The sequence below is a fragment of the Mesoplodon mirus genome, assembly GCF_964341445.2.
Source record: "Mesoplodon mirus genome assembly, chromosome: X".
Classification (NCBI taxonomy): domain Eukaryota; kingdom Metazoa; phylum Chordata; class Mammalia; order Artiodactyla; family Ziphiidae; genus Mesoplodon; species Mesoplodon mirus.
The window spans coordinates 100,380,021-100,404,625 of record NC_138981.1 but is presented as its reverse complement, the minus strand read 5'-3'; the positions used below and the strand labels follow the sequence as shown (position 1 = coordinate 100,404,625).

The 24,605-nt window shown below is 35.3% G+C and overlaps 1 protein-coding gene across 1 annotated transcript in view; it reads left to right on the top strand.

The window, feature by feature from the left end:
- The window catches only part of LOC309796274 (sodium- and chloride-dependent neutral and basic amino acid transporter B(0+)-like), a gene marked incomplete at its 5' end in the record, with an annotated part of 33,906 nt that extends 11,100 nt beyond the window's left edge, over positions 1-22,806 (top strand). Inside the window, 10 exons of the mRNA XM_082609318.1 lie at positions 456-594; positions 1,751-1,883; positions 3,476-3,616; positions 8,418-8,646; positions 10,465-10,590; positions 11,797-11,915; positions 12,464-12,563; positions 12,820-12,929; positions 21,646-21,813; positions 22,516-22,806. Coding sequence (XP_082465444.1) covers positions 456-594; positions 1,751-1,883; positions 3,476-3,616; positions 8,418-8,646; positions 10,465-10,590; positions 11,797-11,915; positions 12,464-12,563; positions 12,820-12,929; positions 21,646-21,813; positions 22,516-22,662 — 1,412 coding nt within the window. The 3' untranslated portion in view covers positions 22,663-22,806. The remainder of the gene's footprint in view (positions 1-455; positions 595-1,750; positions 1,884-3,475; positions 3,617-8,417; positions 8,647-10,464; positions 10,591-11,796; positions 11,916-12,463; positions 12,564-12,819; positions 12,930-21,645; positions 21,814-22,515) is intronic.
- Between the last annotated feature and the right edge of the window lie 1,799 nt (positions 22,807-24,605).

The window sequence follows — 24,605 nt, the reverse complement described above, 5'->3', positions numbered from 1 at the left end:
AATCTTTGGGACAATGTAGCATCCATATTGTAGACTATTACCACTGGGATTGCCTGTGTATATTGGAGGATAAAGTGATAAAGATTTAACACTTCTTAGGAATTTAAAGGTGTCATTTATCTATATAGGTTAAATAAGTCCACATATGAAAAGCTCCTTAGAGCACTAAGTCCCAACTGAAATGATTGTTACTCTATAGCTGTTATTACTCTAAATAGAACCACAACTTAAAAAGGCAGATATTTTCATACTCACCCCCAGCTTAGTAGTAGAGAGGATTTCAGATGCTGAATGTGCATGGCTTATTCCATTTGTAAGATTTCTACTCCACCTTCACCAAGTAACAATTTAGACAGTACTTTAAATATTTCATCATTAAAACTTTTTTTTCCAGGTAAGTACTCTTCTAAAACTAAGTATGTGTCTGTGTATGTATTCTTTTTTCTAATTTTTAGTGACACATTGTAATGTGAGTATAAAGCTAGGTGAAATCTTCCAAGTGAATAAAAGCTGGGTAGACGCCAACAATTTTACCTGCATCAATGGAAGTGAAGTTTATCAGCCAGGGCAGCTTCCCAGTGAACAATATTGGAAGTGAGTACAGTAAATTATCTACATCTTAAACGGATGTTATTAAAAATGTTTATAACCATAAAATATTGATCCGCTCTTTTCTTAACTCATATAAGTAGAAAAAAAAGGCAGGGGGGAGTCAAGTCAGAGCAAATTATACTTCGTTTGACTCAAATGTTTACCTAGCCTGTGTGAGTAGTAGTAGCCTGCAAAATTAGCTCATAGTTAATAGATTGTCATTTATAAGTTAGTTACTAAGTGGGCACAATGTTCTCAGTGATGATTTATACAGTGTTTATTAGCTATAAGCTAGGGCATTGCTGTGAAGGAAAAATATGCAACTTTTAGACTCTAATGAGCAAGTTCTAATGATAAACAGTTGGGTGATGAGTAATATTGGGGGCAAAATTGCTATTTAAGGCTGAGATTCTTCATTATCCATTTTGCTTATAATTGTCATCATATGGTAAAAATAGATGTTTGGGGTTATATTTGCTTTTATTAATTTTAAATGAGCTCTCTTTTATCTCCTTACTGTATACCTACCCTTTACCCTTACATAACTTCTTTGACTATTGCTGTAATGAGCTCTTCCTCAGCTCCATGTTGTTGCTCTTTGTGACCCTTTAAAATTTGGACCTCGAAATGTTCCAAATATCAAGCTAAGAATTAAAATCCTAGATCCATATATGTCCCTAGTGGAAATCATGGAATTATACCTTTGAAAAAGGTATACATAATGGGACCATTTAGGTTTGATAACTACAAGTATGATGAATAAGAAAATATTTAATACAATTTAAATGTTTTCTCCATCATTTGAACTTGAGAAAAAACTACCGTAACGAGTAAAATGAAATAATCTGATGTAAGGTTAATTTCTTTCCATACAGGAGCTTTGAAATATTAGGGGAAAATCATAGCTAAAGGAATGAGTGGGTCTTTTATTCTGGGGTTTGGAACTTTGGATTGGCTGCAGTTGACCAGAAAGTTCAGAGCCTAATTTTTCACTGAACTATGTTTGCCCCTCCATACAATTGTATCAATAAAAGACTCACACAACGTTGATGTATTAATAAAGTACTCATGAAGCTTCTCCCTGGATGAAAGATATTTAAAAATTCAATGTATCAAGACAAGTGATTGTGTGTTCATCAAAGGGCTTATGTGTTTTCAGTAAAGTGGCGCTCCAACGGTCAAGTGGATTGGATGAGACTGGAGTCATTGTGTGGTATTTAGCACTTTGTCTTCTTCTGGCCTGGCTCATAGTTGGAGCAGCACTATTTAGAGGAATCAAGTCTTCTGGGAAGGTAATTTAGAAAACACATTAGACAGTGATGTAGCTGTTTTCCAATTTCATTGTAGTTCAATGCCAGGTAGTACCAAATGCATGTTTTTTCTATGATGGGAACATTCAAATGTGTGAAAAGCTTTCTAAGTAGGCAGCCTCGCTCTAAGAAAATACATAAGAACCCTGCTATTATTAAAAATAAAACAAAGCAAGCAAAAATTAGTACTAGATGTGTGCAGTTTCTCTAAACTTGGGCCCTTCTAGCTGATACAGCATTCTGAGGCTTGGGAGTATTTCTGTCCTACTATAATAAAGAAGCATCTTGAATGGAATCGTATATTGCAATGTTTGGTTTGGAAAGTTTAGATCCTTGTTATATATGTTATATAGGGTGACAGTGTCAGGATTCCCCTTGTTAGAGAGAGAAGGAAAAAAACTATACCATTGTTCTCTTAAAGCTTGCCAAAATTGACTCAGAACCTTGTCTCAGCAGAGTCCTCTTCTGAAAAACATTTCCCACTTCATTGTTTTATTTTTTAAACTTTCAGAGAACATGGTGGCAATTTCAGAGAACAGTATGAAATTTTCTCTGTGAGCAGTTGGACAGTACTCAGAAAAGTAAATGTGTATGTGTTTGTAACTACTAGACTGAAATTTCCTTAAAGACAGACGACAGGAATAACTGTGGATACTATCTTTGTGTTCTGGTACAATATCTAGCACAGTCAATTAATGTTACATTGTAACGAGACATGCTGTTAGATCAGAAAAACACAGCGAACATCACAAAGTCAGTGGAAACTTTCCAAAATAATGTTGCAGTTGCACATTTTTGAAACCTTTGGCTCCTTTTTGATGTTAATATTGAAAGAATCCATTAAAAGCCATTTAGCCACGCAATTAATTTTTATTGGTCTCTGGATGACTTGTTTAAATCATCTCCTTGGGCATATTATCAAACATAGGACATCTATGGACCAAAGAAATCATCCACATTAATGAAAAGCCAGCCTCAAAGGCAGTCTGCTCATCTGGAACCATGTATTATCTAGGACACAAGCAGTTCACACGTATATATGTGTGCTATCAAACTCTCTTAATGGTAGCTTTAAGGATAATAATAGCAAGTGTCGATTAAGTATTCACTTAATCAACTTTCATGGGATTTGGGCACCTACTAGGAGATTTTCCTTCTCCTTGGGGATTGAGTATCATTGCAGGGTTTAAAATCATTTCCCTTCCCACATGAATGCAGTAACTCACCAAGAGGTGCTATTCAGTCCCCTCAGACATTTATTAGGATACATTTAGGAAAGCACTCGATCTAGATTCCAAGTCACCGTTGCTAATGTATTGTGTATTTACAACACAAACCTGGTAAATATTGCTTCATACATCAGAGTGTTTTGAAAGTGGATCATTTGAGAGTGGTGAGAACAGAAAGAGAAAGTTATGCCAACATTGGTATTGGTATTATCAGACATTAATAACCTAATGAAATCTTTGATACTTTATTTTACTAATTTCAACTGGCTAATAACTTTATTTGTATATAATTATACACCATGATTTAAAAAAATAACATTAACTTTTGGTTGTTCTTCTTGGTAGGTGGTATATTTTACAGCTATTTTCCCCTATGTTGTCTTGCTCATCCTGCTGATCCGAGGGGCAACTCTGGATGGTGCATCAAAAGGCATTTCATACTATATTGGAGCACAGTCAAATTTTACAAAACTTAGGGAAGCTGAGGTAAGACAATTTGGATTTCAAATTATCTGAGGAGGTAAAACTTAAAAGCCGATATTGAAAATCTTTGATTGCCATTGAGTGTCATAATATAGTAGCTTGCAAAAGAATATGTACTTAAGTTTATTAGTGTTTCCGTCCCCTAGGATGTCTGATTTAACTATTTAACATGGCACTAATGCTCTCTTATTGGAAGTGAGACAATCATTTTTAGCAATAGGATTTTCAAAGTCATTTTATTCAAACTGATTCTATTTGACCAAAAGGATTTGGGGCTTATTAATCTGAAAAAGAATATTTCATGCATGAGTACCCACAAATTGATGACTAGGGCTATGTGACTTATCAGATAAACTCGTAGTAGATTTAAAGATTATAGCTGATGGTTTAATGGTCTAATATAAATTTTAATTGTCTTCAAAAGTTAGTATCAAAAGTTAATATTATGAAGTTAAAACATAAATTTGAAATGGATGAAGCATTCCATAAACAGAACTGTTACTTGTACCAGACACATAAATATGTGCCATGAATATGAATTGGTAACCCCTTATAATATTAGTCCATCTCCAGACAATGGCTGTGTGTATCATAGGTACATAAAATCTTTTACAATTTTGACTGCAGACAGCACTGTCAGTAAGTGTACTCTATATACTATGCTTCTATTGATACAGGCTAATAACACTTTCACTTTTTTAGTAGTCATGTCACATTCTTGGAACACATTAAGCTTCTGGTCAGGTAAAACCCCACGATATTACATTAAAATCAAGAAGCACTATAATATCTACCATATTAGTAGTGTTAGCCAAAATGGATATTAGTTTTAGTTTGCTATGGTATTCTTTGTGGAACTCATGCTAATTTCCAGCAATTGTGACTTTCTAAATACTCACAATCCGGATATTTAATTATTTGTTGTAGAACATTTCTGGTAAGCAAGTTAAATTTATCAGTTTTTAGTCATGGAAATCCATCCTTTACCTTTTTGAAAATTGAGAGGTCAGTCTCTGGCCTTCAGTTACCTTCTGTGTGTCCAAATAATTTTCACTCAATAATTAACCAAAAAACCCTAAATTATCTTAGAACCATGAACTTTTATTGTTTATGTGCTAGAGATTAACATAGTTTGATGTGTCCGTAGGCCACTGTTGATTTCTTCATTTATCTTGGGCCTCATATCTTTTAATCTTGTCTGTTAGTCTCTTTCCAACTAGACCATTTTTGGTAATGGATGAGAAGCAAATAAAATGGAAGTTGGCACTCACCATCTTCCCTCTGTTAGGTTATTAACAAGATAAAATATGTTAATGTTCTTTGAAATGGTAAACCGTTATATAAATATGAGCACACAAGCATTTTAATTATTGCTGTTATATAATACTATATTATTGTAGATGCAACATTTTCCCTAAGAAGTGGACCCTCCATTTTCTTTAAACCTCATAACTTGGAGCACAGTTGAAAAGCCCCTTTGATATTCCTTTAAGTGGCTTTTACAAGCCTCAGATCACCTGGGCTTTATAGCTCCATGAAACTATCCAGAAAATTTTATATGACTATTTTATACTGGTCTGTGTTTCGGTGTCTCTATTGTCTTTAAAACATCAGAGCAAGCCTAAAGCTCCTTATGAAACATACAGTTTAATCATCCTACCTCCTCTCCCCAACACAAACACTACCCTCATGCCTTCTTTGGGTTTGCTGGCAATGAGAATTTTTTCTTAGATGTTTTTTATTCCTCTCCAATCCATATTCTAAACATGCAATCATAAGTATATATATATTTTTCCTTTTCTTTAAGTATTTGAACTCTACTGATATCTCTAGGAGAGTAGAGAACCATAGAAATTTATAGCTAGAGGGGCCTCCAGTGACTGTTTTACTAACTCCGTCATTTTACAGTGATGAAGTTGAGACCCAAGAAGAGTCACATTTAATTAAATCTACTTAGCCTGCCTTTGCATCTTGAATTAAGGTTTCCTAATCACTCAACTAATAATCTTGTATATAGCTATGAGATGGGTAGATACAGAGATTATAACTATGTTTGGAACTATATTTCATTTTTATTTGCAGCCTAGGTACATCATGGTATGCAGTAGCATTCTTACACAACCCAGACCTGCCACACGACCTCCAGCCTCCTTCCCCCCACTCACATATGCATACATAATGTATCAAGTCAAAGCAGCTGAGAGACCAACATAAGCCTATTGTTCATTTCTTAATATGTACAACCGCCTAAGAAATAAGAGAGCATTTTTTTCTCACATGACTTTGTTATACATAAGTGAAATAACTGTGATCTAGCTGTCTATCTATCCATCTATTTATCCACCCATTTTACTTCCTACTGGCTTCCTGCCAGTGTATATATTATATATATATTTCACTTCTATATAACAAAATCATGTGAGAAATAAAATGTAATAATAATCTAACATCAAGCTGTATTCTGAAGACCTAGTAAGTATTTATTTCACTCCTAACAACTTTATTTCAATTGAAATTGGAAATAGATTACATATCTTTCAAGGAGAAAATTATTGTTTTTAACTTCCACAAAAGAAACCGAGTATCAGTTTATGTTTCTTTTACATAAAAACAATAATAGCTATCACTGAGTATCCTACTAATTGCTTTACATATGTTATCTCATTGAATTCTCACATCCTTCCTAGGACACATAATTATTACTACTATTATTATCATCATCATCATCTCCACTTTATAGATGATGAAACAGGCTTGAAGATGTTAAATAAATCAAATTCAATGAAAGTGAGACGTACTGGATTTAGGTTTCATTCTTTTTGGCTCCAGAGCAAGAACTGTTAGTCACCATGTTATACGGCCTGCCTTCCACTGACCAGTCCTGTTTTCAGATGGACTAAAAACACACTTTTGCCTACATATATGCCAGCCCTATTATGTGAAGTCTTCACAGTTAGATTGTTCTTTGGGGTAATGTTATATCTACAGAATTTTACTATTAAAATGGATTTACCTAGGTTAGTTTCTAAGATTTATTATTGTCCTTTAGCAGAGACATAGGAGGGGTAAATTGTGAAAGGGGGAATGATAAAGGGGTTGAATTAGATGGAGAGATGAGGCCAGCCACATGGGGCTCTAATCAAAACATGGAATGAGGGTACTGGATGACTGAGGGGATGCCTAAATGTATCATCATTCTTCAAAAACTGCCTAGTACCACCCTTGTTAAGAATTAATGTTTTTATTGTCCCCAAGTTGATATGTGGAGTAAATAGAATTCCAACCAAATTCCCAGCACAGTTTCCATGGAACTTGAAAATTTATTCTAAAATTTATGCAAAGAAGAAAAGGCAAAAAAGCGAGGTGTTTCTGAGGAAGTGAGGAAGACTTGTCCTACCAGATATGAAACAATATTATAATGCTATAGGTATAAAAACAATGTGGTGTTAGCCTAGGTATAGACATACAGACCTGTGGCACAGAATAGTAATCTCGGAAACAGATTCATGAACATATGGAACTTGATATGTGGCAGAGGTGGGGATGCAGGTCAGTGGGAAAGGGATGGACTATCCAATTGATATAAAATTGATATCCAAATGATATAATTGAAAATATCAATTATCTTTGGACATAATTGATAATATCAATTATCTTCAGATCATTGATATTCCATTTAGAAAACAGTGTGTTGGGATTTCTAATTTAATATGCATAATATCAATTTCAGGTGAACTGAAAACTTAAGGATATAAGCAAAACTTTAAGTCTTTTAGAAGAAAATATAGGATAGTAGCTTTATGACCTTGGGCTAAGGATTCTTTTTTTAAGTCAGAGAAATCAAGAACAATACATAAAAGCAAAGATGAATACCTTCAGCTACATTAAAACAAAATCTTTGGTTCGTCAAAGGACACAATGTCAAGAGGTGAAAAATATAAGCCACAAATTGGGAGAAAAAAACTAACATATATAACAGCTAAAGGATTAGAATCTGAACTACATAAAGAATTCCTACAGCTCAAATAAGGCGAATAACCCAAACAAAAAATTGGCAAAAAGTATGAACAGGAATTTCACAGGAAAAGACTATGGAATAAATATATACACATAAAAACATGCTAAACCTTATAAAGTACTTAGGGTTATCAAAACTCATTTCACAGCCACTAGTTTGGACAGTATTAAAAATTCTGACCAGTGTTGGCAAGGATGTAGGGGAATGGGAACTCTCATACCAGCTGGTGGGAGTGCAAAGTGATGCAACTACTTTGGAGCATAATTTGGCAATATTTAGTGGGGCAATACAGCAGTGGAAAAAAATGTTCAGAACTACATACATTTAATTGAACCATAGGAATTTGCCTATATTCTTTCATTTTTGAGTTACAAAATTGAAATTTCGTAAGGTTCAAATTGATAATGGATAAATCTCATACACTACTGAATGGAAAAAGCAGGTTGTATAAGTTTATATGCTTTAAGAAAACTTTTCTATAAACTCAGAAACATGTAAAACTAAATGCCATATTGTTTAGGTTAGTAAAAATATAAAGAAAATTGAAGAAATGATAAACACAGAAGTCAGGATAGCAGTTACCACTGAGGTTGGAAGAGTGATATGATCAGGAAGGGGCACAGGGAGGCTTTAATAGACGAGTAACATTTTATTTCTTAAGCTGAGTAGTGGGTACTTGGGTATTTATTTTGTTCTTGTATGAATATTTATTCATTTGTATATACGAAATATTTTATACAAATGAAAAATTAAGAGTGTGTTTTTAAATATTATTTTCTCTTGTAGGTTTGGAAAGATGCCGCCACACAGATATTCTATTCCTTGTCAGTGGCTTGGGGTGGTTTAGTTGCTCTGTCATCTTACAATAAGTTCAATAACAACTGCTTCTCAGATGCCATTGTAATTTGTTTGACAAATTGCCTCACTAGTGTGTTCGCTGGATTTGCTATTTTTTCTATATTGGGACACATGGCTCATATATCTGGAAAGGAAGTCTCTCAAGTTGTAAAATCAGGTATGTAATGCTATATATTATTAACTTTGATTAACTCAATATAGCTCATTTAAGAAACGCTGATATATTTTACAGCAATTAAAGCACTCAAGATTTAGGTTATTGTATTTTCTTTCGCATTTCATCTTATATAACTTGATTGTTTTAATGATTTAATAATTCTTAGATGATCTGAGAAACAACGGTACATTCCAGAACACTTGTTTAAGAATATCTTTTCCAAATTTTGTTTAGTCCTTAATAGGAACTACTTACTGCACAATTGCAAGTATCAGGCATCATGCTATGCACTTTACATGCATTATCTTCATTTGTGTGTATGTATATCTATATACACATACATATATATACATGTGTGTGTTAATATGTATATATGAATATATGAGAGACTATATATAAAAATTAATCCACGTAAAATTACACTATTAGGTCTGAATTTTTAAAACGCACAAATGTCATACAGATAGAAACACAACTGACTGAGTATACAGCTGTGTCCAACTTGAAAGGAATCTGATTAGTGAACTTCCTAACTTTAAAGACATTAACTAGGGATGCTTAATTATCTGGCTAAAGATTCTCAGGAACAGAATTCTAGGGTTCTCTTAAGTAGGACTTTCTTATTAAATTTCTATTTATGGTTAGTATCATTTGATGGAGAGATTGATGAATGAGAATAGAATGTTAGGACTAGAAAGGACTTTGGAGATCATCTAGTATCCAGCTCCTCATTTACAGAGGAGTGGATTGCTGCACAGAAATGTTATGTCTTGCAGAAGATCGAATCATTAGGAAGTGACAGAGCCTAGGCTAGAAGCTAATTCTCCTGACTCCTAGGTCAGTCCTCTGGGAGGTTGGAGAAACTTAAAATACTTAAAACTGAGTATCATATAACATGACTGAAATTTTTTAATAAAGCGTCTCTAAAGGTAACATACATCAAATAGAATGAATTGGGTGATTGGGATTGACATGTATACACTGATGTATATAAAATTGATGACTAATAAGAACCTGCTGTATAAAAAAAAGTGCCTTCTTGATAAAATGTTTAAAATAAGTCAAAAATAAAAACAAACAAAAAAAACAAATAGAAAATAAGATTCAATTTATAGTTTCATTACATACAATTTTGCAGGTATCCATAAATTAATTAAAACGGCACTAAAATTACACCCATTACCTTGTAATAACCTATAATGGAGTATAATCTGCAAAAAATACTGAATCACTATGCTGTATATCTGAAACTAACATAAGATTGTAAATCAACTATACTTCAATAAAAAAAATAAAATGGCACTACACGGCTGTGAAATGTACAGTGAAAAAAATAATTAAATGGCACTACATATAGTGATTTTGGGTAAACATTTGGAAAGAGAGTTAAAGACTAAAAAGTTAATTCCATGAACATATCTTTCTTGATAATGTAATTTTTTTAGAATTTCTAGGCTAAGGTGACCTAATTTAGGTTTCTGGAGTTTAAGACAATTGTTCTTCATTAATTAAAAAATAAATAAAATCAGCTGAACAAAATCATTGATATAGTTAAGATTTCTTATGTGAGAAATGTACCATTTACAAAATTTATCTCACTAGCTTAATTCACGTCACATGTTCACATTATCACATCGTAGAACAACCCAGTCAAACGCTTTTAAAAGTGAAAGTGAAACAGTTGCTAAAGAATGTATATTATGGATTGGGTTGCCAAATTAAAATGAGATTTTTCTAGTATCTTATTTTGAAAATGTTCAAATATGTGAGTTTTCTTGGCAACTAACTTTAAATTAAAATGCCATTCATTTTTCTTAGGTTTTGATTTGGCATTCATTGCTTATCCAGAAGCTCTAGCTCAACTCCCAGGTGGGCCATTTTGGTCCATATTATTTTTCTTCATGCTTTTGACTTTGGGTCTCGACTCGCAGTTTGCTTCCGTTGGTAAGTAATACTCCCAATGTTAACATATCCCTCTTATATTTTACTCATGTTTCCTCTACTTAAAAACATCCTTTTCTTACCCTTGTTGCCTCCCTCTAGCTTTTACTCTCAGAATCATCTTTCTGAAAGTTCTTTTTAACCTAAGATTTAAATATGGAAAAATCCAAAGTACTCATGTATCAGACACCCAAAAGGAGCAGAGATTAATATTTTATATTTGCTTCAGATATTTTTTAGAAAACTAAACTGTTATAGATAAATTTGAAGTCCCCTGTGTCTCTCTGTCTAATACAATTCACATTTCTTCCTTCTTAGAAGCAACTGTCACCATGCATTATGTATGTTATTCAGACCATGTTTGTATACATTTTATATGTATCCATAAATAACATATACATTTTTTAAATTTCACATAAATGTGAAGTTTCATAGCATACATACCATTCTGACAGTTGTTTTTTATATGTATTATGAATCCATGTTGACACATAGACATATAGTGCTAATTAATTCACAATCTGTTGCCATAGTGATGGGCATTTGGATTATTTCCAATTTTTAAAAATTACACACACTGCTGCAGTGACTATTCTTGCACATGGTTCTGTGTACACATAGGGATTTCCCCTAGGGTCCACACCTAAAGATTCTGAATTTCATCATACTGTGCTCTTACATAAACCATTTTAATAGTTTACAGGATAAGGTCCGGCTTCCTCTAGTTGACTTTCAAAGCCCTCCAAAAATCTCGAATATGTTTCTTAATCCTTTTACTCATATATCCTTCTACTTTTAGCCAGTACCCTGTTTCACGAACACATTTATTTCTTAAACCTAGAAGGCCTTTCTGTCTCCATGTTATTTATTCAAATATTCACCTTATTTAAAAGTTCTACTAGAATTCTTCCTTCCCTATAACCCTCTTTCAAACTACCTCAGCCCTTGGGAACCTGTTACCTTATAATTGCTACCAATGAAAAACCTTATAAAACAGGCTAAAAACAACAAATAGAGCTCCATTTGATTTTTATCAGAACTGATGAGCGGTCACTGCCAAGAGAAAGGACCCTGTGGATTTTTAAAAGTAAGAAGTAGGGCCCAGCGTATATTCTCAACACATATTTGTAAGTTTGATTAATAGAAGTTGATTTCTGTGATTAAAATTATTGGCAAATGAGTTGACATGTCATTTTTTCCCTTTTGAAGAAACGATTACAACAACGATTCAAGATTTATTTCCCAAAGTGATGAAGAAAATGAGGGTTCCCATCACTTTGGGTTGCTGCTTCATTTTGTTTCTCCTTGGCCTCGTCTGTGTGACTCAGGTATACTACAGTATTTTTTCATAGACAAAATATTAGTTGGAATGTACTTTATAATCTAAATGAGGAAGCCAAGGTTTAAGAGGATGTTTAGTGACAAGTCCAAGTCTGACTTGCATCAAGATTTTCTGAGTTTTAGCCCAGGTTTTTTCCCCATTATAACACAATTTCAATAGTAAGTATATTTTGCGGAGGGGGAAAAAGCCCAATAATGGACAATTTCCCCAATTACAATAAAGTTATATACTTTAAACATAGGCTGTATTTCTTGGCAGCTACTACAGAGCACACACTGCATATCATTTTGATAATCAACTCTTCTAAATGCTTATTTTTTAACAGTGACTCAGTATAGAATAAAAGGTACATCCTGTTTGAGATATTTAAAGCCACGTTTGTGTTTACATTTGAAAACATTCCTTTTCGCATTTTGGCAGAGGTGAAACCAAGGAGCATATGTTAAAATCAAATTAGTAGATTCAATTTGAGTACCTCATCAATCATAGAAATAGTTAAAAATACACTTAAAAGTAACTGATTTTTTTTGGTAGGCTGGAATTTACTGGGTTCATCTGATTGACCACTTCTGTGCTGGATGGGGCATTTTGATTGCAGCTATACTGGAACTAATAGGGATCATCTGGATTTATGGTAAATAGTGACTATAGAATTATCTACACATTTTACTAAAATGACTTAGTTTGATTCCTTCTCATTATGTTTACTGTAATAGCTAAGTGTAATATACTGGACAAAAATTTATTATGAATAAAAGGTAGTTAAAGGTATATATATTCTTCATTGCTGTAGTATTGGAAAAGGTTTAGACATAGAAAGCTAACTTGGGGCCACAATGATTAATGAATGAAGGTATAAATAAGGGCTGAATGCACTCTGTTGTTTTTAGGAGGCAACAGATTCATTGAAGATATAGAAATGATGATTGGAGCAAAAAGGTGGATATTCTGGCTATGGTGGAGAGTTTGCTGGTTTTTCATTACGCCTGTCCTTTTGACGGTAAGTATTAACATGCCATGAATTTGGTATCAATAATATATATATATTTAAACACTTCTAAGGTAAACTTGAATTATTCACACTGAATACAGTAAGGCAAATTAATGTCATAAAGTAATGATTTTCAACTTTTACTTCATGACTGGCGCCTCCAAGTTGCCTAAATTACAATGCCTTTCTTTGTAGTAGTATTTTTGAGGCCATAGGCTTAAACAGTTACCATTTGAGAAAATAACCAGGCTCCTATAGACTTAAAGGTCCTAGATACTTAAAAATTATCAATAGGATACATTTTTAAAAGCCAGTCATTTGTTCATCCCCTAAAAAATATGCTGAGCCATCTACAATGTTCTTAACCTCTCTGCTTAAGACCCAGTCTCTGCCTCCAAGGAATTCAATCTAAACATACTAATTGCTAAGAAACAACACTCAGTTGTTAATGCATATTTTTTTATGGGAAGTGTTTAGTATCTGAAATTACTAAAAGAAACTCACGTGTGTCAATAGAGGCAATAGTTTATGTTAAAAATTGGTGCTATTTAAGGAGCTGGGGGAAAGCAAAAGATGTCTTCTTGGAGAAACATGACATATAGACATGATATCTTTAAATAAAAGCTCAGGACAGTAAAAGGCTGAATGCCAAAATAAACACTTAATGGGACAGAGAATTTCTATGGACTAGAGATAATGGTGGGGGTGGGGCAGTGGCAAAGCCTTAGAGAGGATGCTTTGGTTCTCACTGCCCCCATGCTTCAAAGGTTTTCCTAGAAAAGGCCATTACATAACTTGATCTAGAATTTGTTTTAGAGGGTGTTTTTAACATTATAAGGTCAGGTTCAAGTAGTGAGCAGTTGGGAACTGGGTGTGCTGAAATAAAATATTTGTATGCTCCATATTCTTGCTAAATGATTTTCACAGTGCTACTAAATATTGTTTTCCTTACTTCACAAGTCTCCACAAGTCTTCATAATAACATAAGTGCTTTACCAACTTAGAAGATCTAGCTAGACTTTTTAGCCAGCTAATTTTCACTGATTACTAGGTTTGACAACTGGATTTACTTTAAAATGCAAAAGTATTAGATATTAAATGATATACATTATCATCTATTTTGTATAAAGTCATATATATTAGATTCCACTATCCCTCAGCCATTCTCTTGTAGTTATGTAAAATTACGGTAATTGTGAAATAAACTTAAATTACTGTAATGAAATGAAAGAAATTAATCTATTTATTTCTAAAATTAAACTTGAATATCTATAAAATTGAAGACAGGTAAATTTAGAGGAACTACTAGATGATTTTTTAGTTTTTGCTCATTTTGTTTTGTTTGCTTTATAGATTTCTAAATAATTAGTTTTTTTTTTTTTTTTTTTTTTTTTAATGTTTTTCTCCTGTTATCCTTTATTTTTTTTTTTTTTACCAATGCTGAGCTTTTATTCTTTTTTTTTTTTTTTTTTTTGCTTTATAACAAATTTAGTCAGTTATACATATACATATGTTTCCATATCCCCTCCCTTTTGCGTCTCCCTCCCACCCTCCCTATCCCACCCCTCCAGGCGGTCACAAAGTACCGAGCTGATCTCCCTGTGCTATGCGGCTGCTTCCCACTAGCTATCTACCTCACGTTTGGTAGTGTATATATGTCCATGCCGCTCTTTCACTTTGTCACAGCTTACCCTTCCCCCTCCCCATATCCTCAAGTCCATTCTCTAGTAGGTCTGTGTCTTTATTCCTGTCTTACCCCTATGTTCGTCATGACATTTTTTTTCTTAAATTCCATATATATGTGTTAGCATACAGTATTTGTCTTTCTCTTTCTGACTTACTTCACTCTGTATGACAGACTCTAGGTCTATCCACCTCATTACAAATAGCTCAATTTCATTTCTTTTTATGGCTGAGTAATATTCCATTGTATATATGTGCCACATCTTCTTTATCCATTCATCCGATGATGGACACTTAGGTTGTTTCCATCTCCGGGCTACTGTAAATAGGGCTGCTATGAACATTTTGGTACATGTCTCTTTTTGAATTATGGTTTTCTCAGGGTATATGCCCAGTAGTGGGATTGCTGGGTCATATGGTAGTTCTATTTGTAGTTTTTTAAGGAACCTCCATACCGTTCTCCATAGCGGCTGTACCAATTCACATTCCCACCAGCAGTGCAAGAGTGTTCCCTTTTTTCCACACCCTCTCCAGCATTTATTGTTTCTAGATTTTTTGATGATGGCCATTCTGACTGGTGTGAGATGATATCTCATTGTAGTTTTGATTTGCATTTCTCTAATGAGTAAAGATGTTGAGCATTCTTTCATGTGTTTGTTGGCAGTCTGTATATCTTCTGTGGAGAAATGTCTATTTAGGTCTTCTGCCCATTTTTGGATTGGGTTGTTTGTTTTTTTGTTATTGAGCTGCATGAGCTGCTTATAAATTTTGGAGATTAATCCTTTGTCAGTTGCTTCATTGGCAAATATTTTCTCCCATTCTGAGGGTTGTCTTTTGGTCTTGTTTATGGTTTCCTTTGCTGTGCAAAAGCTTTTAAGTTTCATTAGGTCCCATGTGTTTATTTTTGTCTTTATTTCCATTTCTCTAGGAGGTGGGTCAAAAAGGATCTTGCTGTGATTTATGTCATAGAGTGTTCTGCCTATGTTTTCCTCTAAGAGTTTGATAGTGTCTGGCCTTACATTTAGGTCTTTAATCCATTTTGAGCTTATTTTTGTGTATGGTGTTAGGGAATGATCTAATCTCATAGTTTTACATGTCCCTATCCAGTTTTCCCAGCACCACTTATTGAAGAGGCTGTCCTTTCTCCACTGTACATTCCTGCCTCCTTTATCAAAGATAAGGTGACCATATGTCCGTGGGTTTATCTCTGGGCTTTCTATCCTGTTCCATTGATCTATCTTTCTGTTTTTGTGCCAGTACCATACTGTCTTGATTACTGTAGCTTTGTAGTATAGTCTGAAGTCAGGGAGCCTGATTCCTCCAGCTCCACTTTTCGTTCTCAAGATTGCTTTGGCTATTCGGGGTCTTTTGTGTTTCCATACAAATTGTGAAATTTTTTGTTCTAGTTCTGTGAAAAATGCCAGTGGTAGTTTGATAGGGATTGCATTGAACCTGTAGATTGCTTTGGGTAGTAGAGTCATTTTCACAATGTTGATTCTTCCAATCCAAGAACATGGTACATCTCTCCATCTATTTGTATCATCTTTAATTTCTTTCATCAGTGTCTTATAATTTTCTGCATACAGGTCTTTTGTCTCCTTAGGTAGGTTTATTCCTAGATATTTTATTCTTTTTGTTGCAATGGTAAATGGGAGTGTTTCCTTGATTTCACTTTCAGATTTTTCATCATCAGTATATAGGAATGCCAGAGATTTCTGTGCATTAATTTTGTATCCTGCAACTTTACCAAATTCGTTGATTAACTCTAGTAGTTTTCTGGTAGCATCTTTAGGATTCTCTATGTATAGTATCATGTCATCTGCAAACAGTGACAGCTTTACTTCTTCTTTTCCAATTTGGATTCCTTTTATTTCCTTTTCTTCTCTGATTGCTGTGGCTAAAACTTCCAAAACTAGGTTGAATAAGAGTGGTGAAAGTGGGCAACCTTGTCTAGTTCCTGATCTTAGTGGAAATGGTTTCAGTTTTTCACCATTGAGGACGATGCTGGCTGTGGGTTTGTCATATATGGCCTTTATTATGTTGAGGAAAGTTCCCTCTATGCCTACTTTCTGCAGGGTTTTTATCATAAATGGGTGTTGAATTTTGTCAAAAGCTTTCTCTGCATCTATTGAGATGATCATATGGTTTTTCTCCTTCAATTTGTTAATATGGTGTATCACGTTGATTGATTTGCGTATATTGAAGAATCCTTGCATTCCTGGAATAAACCCCACTTGATCATGGTGTATGATCCTTTTAATGTGCTGTTGGATTCTGTTTGCTAGTATTTTGTTGAGGATTTTTGCATCTATGTTCATCAGTGATATTGGCCTGTAGTTTTCTTTCTTTGTGACATCCTTGCCTGGTTTTGGTATCAAGGTGATGGTGGCCTCGTAGAATGAGTTTGGGAGTGTTCCTCCCTCTGCTATATTTTGGAAGAGTTTCAGAAGGATAGGTGTTAGCTCTTCTCTAAATGCTTGATAGAATTCGCCTGTGAAGCCATCTGGTCCTGGGCTTTTGTTTGTTGGAAGATTTTTTATCACAGTTTCAATTTCAGTGCTTGTGATTGGTCTGTTCATATTTTCTATTTCTTCCTGATTCAGTCTTGGCAGGTTGTGCATTTCTAAGAATTTGTCCATTTCTTCCAGGTTGTCCATTTTATTGGCATAGAGTTGCTTATAGTAATCTCTCATGATCTTTTGTATTTCTGTAGTGTCAGTTGTTACTTCTCCTTTTTCATTTCTAATTCTATTGATTTGAGTCTTCTCCCTTTTTTTCTTGATGAGTCTGGCTAATGGTTTATCAATTTTGTTTATCTTCTCAAAGAACCAGCTTTTAGTTTTATTGATATTTGCTATCGTTTCCTTCATTTCTTTTTCATTTATTTCTGATCTGATTTTTATGATTTCTTTCCTTCTGCTAACTTTGGGATGTTTTTGTTCTTCTTTCTCTAATTGCTTTAGGTGCAAGGTTAGGTTGTTTATTCGAGATGTTTCCTGTTTCTTAAGGTGGGATTGTATTGCTATAAACTTCCCTCTTAGAACTGCTTTTGCTGCATCCCATAGGTTTTGGGTCGTCGTGTCTCCATTGTCATTTGTTTCTAGGTATTTTTTAATTTCCTCTTTGATTTCTTCAGTGATCACTTCATTATTAAGTAGTGTATTGTTTAGCCTCCATGTGTTTGTATTTTTTACAGATCTTTTCCTGTAATTGATATCTAGTCTCATAGCATTGTGGTCGGAAAAGATACTTGATACAATTTCAATTTTCTTAAATTTACCAAGGCTTGATTTGTGACCCAAGATATGATCTATCCTGGAGAATGTTCCATGAGCACTTGAGAAAAATGTGTATTCTGTTGTTTTTGGATGGAATGTCCTATAAATATCAATTAAGTCCATCTTGTTTAATGTATCATTTAAAGCTTGTGTTTCCTTATTTATTTTCATTTTGGATGATCTGTCCATTGGTGAAAGTGGGGTGTTAAAGTCCCCTACTATGAGTGTGTTACTGTCGATTTCTCCTTTTATGGCTGTTAGTATTTGCCTTATGTATTGAGGTGCTCCTATGTTTGGTGCATAAATATTTACAATTGTTATATCTTCTTCCTGGATCGATCCCTTGATCATTATGTAGTGTCCTTCTTTGTCTCTTCTAGTAGTCCTTATTTTAAAGTCTATTTTGTCTGATATGAGAATTGCTACTCCAGCTTTCTTTTGGTTTCCATTTGCATGGAATATCTTTTTCCATCCCCTTACTTTCAGTCTGTATGTGTCTCTAGGTCTGAAGTGGGTCTCTTGTAGACAGCATATAGATGGGTCTTGTTTTTGTATCCATTCAGCCACTCTGTGTCTTTTGGTGGGAGCATTTAGTCCATTTACATTTAAGGTAATTATCGATATGTATGTTCCTATTCCCATTTTCTTAATTGTTTTGGGTTCATTATTGTAGGTCTTTTCCTTCTGTTGTGTTTCTTGCCTAGAGAAGTTCCTTTAGCATTTGTTGTAAAGCTGGTTTGGTGGTGCTGAACTCTCTCAGCTTTTGCTTGTCTGTAAACGTTTTAATTTCTCCATCAAATCTGAATGAGATCCTTGCTGGGTAGAGTAATCTTGGTTGCAGGTTTTTCTCCTTCATCACTTTAAGTATGTCCTGCCACTCCCTTCTGGCTTGTAGAGTTTCTGCTGAGAGATCAGCTGTTATCCTGATGGGGATTCCCTTGTGTGTTATTTGTTGTTTTTGCCTTGCTGCTTTTAATATGATTTCTTTGTGTTTAATTTTTGACAGTTTGATTAATATGTGTCTTGGCGTATTTCTCCTTGGATTTATTCTGTATGGGACTCTCTGTGCCTCCTGGACTTGATTAACTATTTCCTTTCCCATATTAGGGAAGTTTTCAACTATAATCTCTTCAAATATTTTCTCAGTCCCTTTCTTTTTCTCTTCTTCTTCTGGAACCCCTATAATTCGAATGTTGGTGCGTTTAATGTTGTCCCAGAGGTCTCTGAGACTGTCCTCTGTTCTTTTCATTCTTTTTTCTTTATTTTGCTCTGCAGCAGTTATTTCCACTATTTTATCTTCCACCTCACTTATCCGTTCTTCTGCCTCAGTTATTCTGCTATTGATCCCATCTAGAGTATTTTTTATTTCATGTATTGTGTTTTTAATCGATGCTTGATTCATCTTTAGTTCTTCTAGGTCCTTGTTAACTGTTTCTTGCATTTTGTCTATTCTATTTCCAAGATTTTGGATCTGGGAAATAGAATCTTGGATCATCTTTACCATCATTATTCTGAATTCTTTTTCAGGTAGACTGCCTATTACCTCTTCATTTGTTAGGTCTGGTGGGTTTTTATCTTGCTCCTTCTCCTGCTGTGTGTTTTTCTGTCTTCTCATTTTGCTTATGTTACTGTGTTTGGGGTCTCCTTTTTGCAGGCTGCAGGTTCGTAGTTCCCGTTGTTTTTGGTGTCTGTCCCCAGTGGCTAAGGTTGGTTTAGTGGGTTGTGTAGGCTTCCTGGTGGAGGGGACTAGTGCCTGTGTTCTGGTGGATGAGGCTGGATCTTGTCTTTCTGGTGGGCAGGTCCACGTCTGGTGGTGTGTTTTGGGGTGTCTGTGGACTTTTTATGATTTTAGGCCACCTCTCTGCTAATGGGTGGCGTTGTGTTCCTGTCTTGCTAGTTGTTTGGCTTAGGGTGTCCAGCACTGTAGCCTGCTGGTCGTTGAGTGAAGCTGGGTGCTGGTGTTGAGATGGAGATCTCTGGAAGATTTTCGCCGTTTGATATTGTGTGGAGCTGGGAGGTCTCTTGTGGACCAGTGTCCTGAAGTTGGCTCTCCCACCTCAGAGGCACAGCACTGACTCCGGGCTCCTCAATTTGGGATGATGTGTTGTCTATTCATGTATTCCACAGATGCAGGGTACATCAAGTTGATTGTGGAGCTTTAATCCGCTGCTTCTGAGGCTGCTGGGAGAGGTTTCCCTTTCTCTTCTTTGTTCTCACAGCTCCTGGGTCTCAGCTTTGGATTTGGCCCCGCCTCTGCGTGTAGGTCGCCGGAGGGCGTCTGTTCTTGGCTCAGATAGGACAGGGTTAAAGGAGCAGCCTCTTCGGGGACTCTGGCTCACTCAGGCCGGGAGGGAGGGAGGGGCACGGAGTGCGGGGCGAGCCTGCAGCGGCAGAGGTCGGCGTGACTTTGCACCAGCCCGAGGCGCGCCGTGCGTTCTCCCAGGGAAGCCGCCCCTGGATCCCGGGACCCCGGCAGTGGCGGGCTGCACAGGCTCCCGGAAGGGCGGTGTGGGCAGTGACCTGCGCTCGCACACAGGCTTCTTGGCGGCGGCAGCAGCAGCCCCAGCGTCCCACGCCTGTCACTGGGCTCCGCGCTTTCAGTCGCGACTCACGCCCGTCTGTGGAGCCCCTTTAAGCAGCGCTCTTAATCCCCTCTCCTCGCGCACCAGGAAACCAAGAGGGAAAAAAAAGTCTCTTGCCTCTTCGGCAGCTCCAGAGTTTTCCCGGACTCCCTCCCGGCTAGCTGTGGCACATTAGCCCCCTTCAGGCTGAGTTCTCGCCGCCAGCCCCAGTCCTCTCCCTGCGCTCTGACCGAAGCCCGAGCCTCAGCTTCCAGCGCTGCGTGCCCCGGCGGGCGAACAGACAAGCCTCTCGGGCTGGTGAGTGCCGCTCGGCACCGATCCTCTGTGTGCGGATCTCTCCGCTTTGCCCTACCCAGGTATGTGGGGAGTTTCTTGCCTTTTGGGAGGTCTGGGGTCTTCTGCCAGCGTTCAGTAGGTGTTCTGTAGGAGTTGTTCCACGTGTAGCTGTATTTCTGGTGTATCCGTGGGGAGGAAGGTGATCTCCGCGTCTTACTCTTCCGCCATCTTACCCGGAAGTCCTCAATAATTAGTTTTAATGCTGCAACATTCTAGTAGGTTTTTTTTTTAACACTTTTTTAAAAACTTGGCCTTAGTTTTCATCTTGAAGAGTCACTGTTTTGCCCAAACATACATTGAGCTTGTTTTTTTCTCAATAAGAAAGTGAAGGGTTCTTTGGTAATTATGTACCAATGTGTGAATGCGTGTGTGTTTTGGGTGTGGAGTAAGGGGTACTCTGTGTAGTAGAAAATAATAGAAACAACTGCTAAGCAAGGTGCAGAGCATGTTCACTCAAGTGTACTTTACATTCTCATTGAATTGATTGATATGCTGGCTAGCTTATAGAACAGAATAAAACCATGCTATTATAAGTGAAATACGTGTTGTATTTCAGTATTTTATTGAAATACATGTTGTACAAGTATTTGTATCTTTTATAAGTATATGGAAGTGCTAATTTTGGAAGAATCTATTCAGAGCCAAATACAAGTTATTTAGATTGGTTCATTTAGTATTTTATCTTCTGGCTAGTTACCTGATTATCTTAGTTGGCTTGAATGTATTTTCATTTTAATTGCTTTTGATAAGGAATGGAATCAAATTGCTAATACTTAGTGCAAATGAAATCATTAGTGCAATAAAATTTAATCTTTACCATTTTCTTTTCATATTTTACTTTCACAGGCAATCTTGATCTGGTCATTGGTACAATTTCATAGACCTAGTTATGCCCAAATTCCATACCCTGACTGGGGAGTTGCTCTAGGCTGGTGTATGATTATTTTCTGCATTATTTGGATTCCAATTATGGCTATTATAAAAATAATTCAAGCTGAAGGAACCATCCTTCAAGTAAGCATGTTAATATTATTTATACTTTAAAAGTTATGGTATCTATACCCGTACTGAGTTCTACTGAGATGACACAAAGCAAATGACCTTTTTCCTTTATATCTATAATTTTCACCCTTAAAACTTCATCTGGTTATAATACATACTGTAATAGCATGTTAAAGCTGGAAAAACTCTGGTAAATTTCTTGAACCCAGTCTAGACCCTGAGTTATCCCTCTTCCATGGAGGTCTAGGGGAGTTGATTATGACATCTCAATAGGACAATGACAGGGTAGGCTCAGCAGGCAGATTGGGTTCAAGATCTAGGTGAGTGCTTTGTGGATCTAGATCAATGGTTTGACCCTCTCTTTGGTTCTTGAAACTTCCCAGGCATACACTGGTTTAGATCCTCACTTAACCCTCACCCTAAGGCCAGGATAGAAATGTCTGAGAATTCAGTGAAAGTATATGAAGTGATATTGTTGTTTGAATGGGTTCACAAAACACTTTCTTTTGAAATCATTTACATACTCAATTATTTTGGCTTTGTAGTTAATACAATTCTATTAACAATTGGTTACATTTGAGTGTCTTTTTTTTGGTAGACAGTATATTAAGAATTTAGATGATCATTTTTTACTTTTCTATGGTTCTTATTTCATTTTGGTTAGCAAGGAGACTTAACACTCTAAAACTTCATTTTTTTTTCTTTGCTTTTCAGCGCATTGTAAGCTGCTGCAGACCAGCTCCTAACTGGGGGCCATACCTGGAAAGACATCGTGGGGAAAGATATAAAAATATGGTAGATCCTAAAAAAGAGACTGACCATGAAATACCTACTGTTAGTGGCAGTAGAAAACCAGAATGAGATCTAGTTTTTAAAAATATGTGGTTGTGTAACGTGATTATTTTAGAATAGAGGAAATTTTTATTTATTTGAATGTTGAGTAGAAAAACGTATATACTAGGTTCGTAATAGTATGATGAGCTTTTTTTCCTATTTAAGCAGGAATGTGATATAAAAATGTGAATCTACTAATGTTTAGCAATGTGATTATTATATTTCTTTTAAGATTATCTTAACACACACATAGCTGCCTCTATTTCACAATAAAATATTAAAAATAATATTTTTCTAATATATTGAAGGTTTTATTTTGAACTGGTTATTTAGAAAATAGTTATATTTTCTATTATACAAGTTTTTAAATATCACTTGCTTACGTTTTCTTAGTACATAATCCTTCCTTTCCATAAAGCTGGGGAAAATAAATCAATATATTTAAAAGACAGTGTTAAAATTGAAAGCCTCACTTATTTAGAAATGCCATATATATGAAAAACATGGACTGTGTATATAATATGATGACTGTAGCTTAATACTTTTGGTTCATATGTCTAAAAACTTCATATATTCATGGCTCACTTTTTCTAGGTGAACTTAGTGGTTACATTCTTTATTTACAAATAGTGAAGTAAGACAGAAAACTAAGGATCCTATGGCCAGTAAGTGATAAATCTAGAAAATGGAATCCAGAAGCTTTGATTACTTCTAGTTAATAGATCAAGTAGAATGATTTTGTCTTCTCTGAATAAGTTACTACTTATGGGTGGTAACTTATTTACATACTTACAGGAGATAAACCTGTGAAACTTGTCAAGAATGAGGGCAGCCAAATTAGAAAGTCCTATATCCCAGTTTGCTTCCAAAAGATAATGAAAACATATTATATCACTCGTAGATTTTTTTTGACAACTCATGGGAGTTCTAAGTGCTCCATCCCCTTTTTTAAAATTTAATTTTATTTATTTTTTATACAGCAGGTTCTTATTAGTTATTCATTTTATACATATTAGTGTATACATGTCAATCCCAGTCTCACAATTCATCCCACCACCACCACCACCACCACTTTCCCCCCTCGGTGTCCGTACGTTTGTCCTCCACATCTGTGTCTAGGTTTTTCTAGGTTCCACAAATATGCATTAATATACGATATTTGTTTTTCTCTTTCTGACTTACTTCACTCTGTATGACAGTCTCTAGATCCATCCACTAATAGGTTTATACATTGATTATATATCACTGACAACTGGCTTACTATCACAGCCTAGGATGGTGAATATTACCTAACTATGTAAGAAACTTTTCATTTATTAAGGTTCTTAACCTGGGCTTCAGAGAATGTAGGAAGCTGAAATTACATGTAATATTTTTCTACGTGTATGTGTGTATGCATTTTTCTAGGGTGAGAGTACATAGTTTTCACCAGAATATCAAAAGTGATCTGTGACTCAGAAAAGTTTAAGAACCACATATACTACTGCTGGCTTTTTGTTCTTGTCAAATGAGGAATAAAAGAATAATTTTAAGCCTTAATTTCTTATACATTTTAATTTCCTTTTCGTCTTCCTTTTGATTGAAGATTAAAGGAGTAAGGGATTAAGGTGTTTCTTTAATTTACACTGGTAACTTATTTTGGGGGGAGGGGGCATGAAGGTAGGTAAATAGGTAGGCCTGTAACTGAAAAACCTCAGTGAATTATGTACATATATAAGATGAACTCGTGTTAGATATTTTGAGGGTTTTCTTTGAGTGTAGATCAAATGCTGTTAGTGAATGTCAACAGATTGTTAATTCCTCAATTATACTGGATTTTATAAAATACTATTTGAAATAGATAACTACAGCTTAGACGTTAACTTTAATCCATATTATATTACATGCATTCTACCCTTATATTTTGGTGTTATTTGAAGTGTGGATTTTTCACCAAATAAAAAAATGCATGTAATTTTCTACGTGGACTC